The sequence below is a fragment of the Cyprinodon variegatus genome, unplaced genomic scaffold (assembly GCF_000732505.1).
Source record: "Cyprinodon variegatus isolate N-32 unplaced genomic scaffold, C_variegatus-1.0 Scaffold378, whole genome shotgun sequence".
Taxonomy (NCBI): domain Eukaryota; kingdom Metazoa; phylum Chordata; class Actinopteri; order Cyprinodontiformes; family Cyprinodontidae; genus Cyprinodon; species Cyprinodon variegatus.
The window spans coordinates 380427-384920 of record NW_015150831.1 but is presented as its reverse complement, the minus strand read 5'-3'; the positions used below and the strand labels follow the sequence as shown (position 1 = coordinate 384920).

The 4494-nt window shown below is 33.6% G+C and overlaps 1 protein-coding gene across 1 annotated transcript in view; it reads right to left on the bottom strand.

Moving 5' to 3' along the window:
* The window catches only part of lama4 (laminin subunit alpha 4), a 53703-nt gene that overhangs the window by 22338 nt on the left and 26871 nt on the right, over positions 1-4494 (bottom strand). Inside the window, exons 14-18 of the mRNA XM_015386791.1 lie at positions 3173-3289; positions 1029-1177; positions 678-819; positions 495-588; positions 301-417 (exon numbers count right to left, since the gene is read on the bottom strand). Coding sequence (XP_015242277.1) covers positions 301-417; positions 495-588; positions 678-819; positions 1029-1177; positions 3173-3289 — 619 coding nt within the window. The remainder of the gene's footprint in view (positions 1-300; positions 418-494; positions 589-677; positions 820-1028; positions 1178-3172; positions 3290-4494) is intronic.

The following is a 4494-nucleotide window of genomic DNA, read 5'->3' as shown; positions in this document are numbered from 1 at the left end:
GGTCTCTTAAGTTATTTTTCATTAAAACAATTTTATTATGGTTAAAAAAGTTGGTTAAATAAATATTTAATTGGAAGTCTGTGTTTGTGTTTTTTATTAAAATTAAATAATTTAGCAATATCATAAAAAGTCCAGGCAGAGCTGCACATAAAATATGGTTTCAAATCTTTTCAATAATTATCGATATCGATCAATATGCATTTTTTTTTTTTTATCGATAAGCTTTTTTTCTATATCGTCCAGCCCTACAAGGTGTTCAATAATGGATGGATGGACAGTTTGGGATTCAGCCCTTCTTACCCTTCTGAATAACCCTGATGTCTTTCGCCACCTCTTCCAGTTTTTCCTGAATGTTCTTATTAGCAAGCCGGGTTTCCTCGATGTATGCCACACCGTCGGCCACTTGGGTCAGCACATCTGTGACAGGTTGACATACTGAGAATCAGCAGCACACTGGACAGCATCACATAAAGGCGATTGAGGACTTTCCTTACCATGCTGTTCAGATCGTAATGAAACAGATTTCAGGAACGTATTTTCACTCTGTGTCACCAGGTAATCAAGCTGGGTTTTAATCCCACCGATGGCCTTAAACACAAAGAGCACAAAAGTCACGCTGGTGCCTGAATGTGAAATAACCTGGAAGGCGAATACTGGTTTGTGTCACTCAGTCGTACATCTTCTGCTCTCTGAGAAGAGTTGAGCGTAGTGAGTGAAGTGATGTTGGCATCATCGATATATTTCACTATGTTGTTGTAAACATTGGCGGCGCTTATCGCTCTCTGAACGAAGCCATTGGCATCGCTTTCTTTCAGATCCCTGCAGGAGACATGGACGAAATTCAACAATCACATTTTAAGCTAATTAAATGATTTAATAATAAGGGTGGAAAAAAACAAAGGAAATTTTGACCTAATTTGCTATAATGCAACAGAAAACAACAATCCACCCCCATTGTCTTTATCTGCTCTGTTTAAAATCAAAACCCCAGAAAAAGTCATTTATTTGGACTCATTGATGTTTCTCACTCCTCCAACTCATTGGCTTGTGTTTCCAGCTCAGCAGCATGATCGTCCGCCTTCTGAACCAGATCTCTGTCCGCCAGCGAGAGACGCTCCATTTTCTCTGTCAGCCTCTGATCGGCGCCGTCTATCTCAGCGTGGTATCCTCTCACACTCTGCACATTGACCATGCAGATATACAGTAAACACAAACAGGCAGCAGAAACCAGAAACTTCCATAGAAAAAAACGGTTTCTAAGATGAACAATATTACTAAGGGGCGTCGTTTCTAAAGTTAAGCAGTCAAAAATTAGAAGCAATAATCATGCTTATTTGGCGTGCTTTAAGAGAAAAATAAAAGGTTTATTTTTTCCAATTCATTTTTTCACTGTCATTCATTAATTTATAAATACCTTACTTATAAATAAATATTTAGATTCAAACTAAATATTTAGATTGCAAACTGAATATTAAATTTGTTAACTAAATATTTAGCTCCAAACTAAATATTTAGGTTTTTTTAAATAAATATTTAGCTTCAAACTAAATATTTAGTTTTTTTTAAATAAATATTTAGCTTCAAACTAAAAATTTAGTATTTTTTAAATAAATATTTAGCTCCAAACTAATTATTTAGGTTTTTTAAAATAAATATTTAGCTTCAAACTAAATATTTAGTTTTTTTTTTAAATAAATATTTAGCTTCAAACTAAATATTTAGTTTTTTAAAATAAATATTTAGCTTCAAACTAAATATTTAGTTTTCTAAATAAATATTTAGCTTCAAACTAAATATTTAGTTTTCTAAATAAATATTTAGCTCCAAATTAAATATTAAGTTGGTTAAAGAAATATTTAGCTCCAAACTAAATATATATATATTTTTTTTAAATAAATATTTAACTTCAAACTAAACATTTAGTTTGAAAATTAAATGTTAATTTGTTAACTAAATATTTATTGAACAAACTCAATATTTTCCTAGCTTGATGCTAGCGAAATATTTAGTTTGTCAAATAAATATTTAATTTGGAGCAAAATATTTATTGAACAAACTAAATATTTAATTTGCAAACTAAATATGTAGCTCAAAACTAAATATTTATTTAACAAAGTAAGATTTTTTATAAATGAATGAATGACATAGTGAAAAAATTACTTGGAATAAAATAAACCCCATTCATGCACACACTTATGGTGGTGAGCTATATTATAGCCACAGCTGCCCTGGGGCTCACTGACAGAAGCCAGGCTGCCGTACACTGGCGCCACCATCTGACCACCATCAGAAGGCAATGCAGGTGATGTGTCTTGCCCAAGGACACANAATAAATATTTAGCTTCAAACTAAATATTTAGTTTTTTAAAATAAATATTTAGCTTCAAACTAAATATTTAGTTTTCTAAATAAATATTTAGCTTCAAACTAAATATTTAGTTTTCTAAATAAATATTTAGCTCCAAATTAAATATTAAGTTGGTTAAAGAAATATTTAGCTCCAAACTAAATATATATATATTTTTTTTAAATAAATATTTAACTTCAAACTAAACATTTAGTTTGAAAATTAAATGTTAATTTGTTAACTAAATATTTATTGAACAAACTCAATATTTTCCTAGCTTGATGCTAGCGAAATATTTAGTTTGTCAAATAAATATTTAATTTGGAGCAAAATATTTATTGAACAAACTAAATATTTAATTTGCAAACTAAATATGTAGCTCAAAACTAAATATTTATTTAACAAAGTAAGATTTTTTATAAATGAATGAATGACATAGTGAAAAAATTACTTGGAATAAAATAAACCCCATTCATGCACACACTTATGGTGGTGAGCTATATTATAGCCACAGCTGCCCTGGGGCTCACTGACAGAAGCCAGGCTGCCGTACACTGGCGCCACCATCTGACCACCATCAGAAGGCAATGCAGGTGATGTGTCTTGCCCAAGGACACAGAGACACTGAAAGCCAGAGCCAGGGCTCACACTGACAACCCTTCTACTGCAGCGCAAACTCCTGCACCAGGGTGCACTGCCACCATAAAACATTAGATTTGTTAGAAGTGTGTGTCAGACTTTATGACTTGGGTCACATTCTCCTCCAGTCTGATGACATTTTGGCCCATTCCTCCAGAATATATAGGTCTAACGGTTCCCACTCACCTGTGTCAAAGCGTCCACCTCAGCTACGGTCCTCTCAGCTTCAGAGATGAAAACTCTGCTCGTCTCCAGGGTGTCGTTTACAGCCAGCTGGTCCTCCGTCAGCCTCTGCTGTTTTTCCTGGAGACAGAGAATAACATTGCTGCACATTTTGATTCTGTTGCTTTAAGAAAATCCTTAGAATCACAGGTTGGTGCTTCAGCATCATGAGTATGGAGGGAATTTTGTTCCATTATTCCTGCAAGCAAAGAACATGTTTTGTAATCCGGAAAAGATTCAACCCAAAAATTAAACCTTGAAAGATATTTTATTAAAAGAAAGTTTTGAGAGTAACTTTTCAGTTTGCTCTGATTTTGTCCTGATGTTTTTTCATTTTTTTTCCCTACGGATTTTCTGTTTTCAATTATTTCTCATTTTCAGAATTAACTTCTTTAAGATTTTCTTTACTATGGGGTGGGGGGATAGGAGGAATGAAGACATTTCTATTGGTCTGTGTGGGTGTTAGGAACAACATTTTCGATTGGTCAATGGTGATCGTTTCTATGGGGCTTGGAGTTGAGAGAATGTGATCTTGAAAAACCAAAAATATAAAATATTTTAAAGAAATAGATACAGAAATGAAAATTTGAAAAAACAAAACAGAAATTACAGAAAATACAAAGTTACTTTCGACAATTAAAATGTGTTTCAAAGTTTTGTGTCTGGATTGGATGTTTTTCAAATTTCAATTATTATGGACACACTGGATAACATATAAAATTCACTCCATGCATGATCTGAGTCCAGCTCAGATGTTTAGACCCTAAACCATAGAGAAAAAATGCAGCATGTTTTTGCATGACCTTGATGATAAAAAAAACTGAAACGTCTCACATCTGGATCCCTTTAGAAAGACCCAGACAGAAAATCTCAAATTTAGACCATTCTTTGCATTTACGATAGAAAACATTTCTGTCCACTACGTTTTCCCTTCAGAATCTGTTAATGTGGAGCAATCCTCCCATGAAGCAGAAGGGAATGTGTAATGTGGGCTCTGGGATGAACTCATGCAAACTCTAAACTGTGTTTCACTGCAACATTTGAAAGCCTGCTTAGCAGAAACAACAGCTAGGTGTGGCTGTTGGAAACGTTTTTACCCTCCTGATGTGGAGAGGCTGCAGTAGTCCTAATTACCTCCTACAAATAGGTTATGTTTTTAGGAGAGGTTTTGTGTCTGTCTGAGTACAGGAGAACTTAAAAAGTAATGGACAGATTTTAATGAAAGTTTTATCAGTTAAAGGAACCTGCCAAGGAACAATCCCTTACATTTTTGTGATGACCAGATC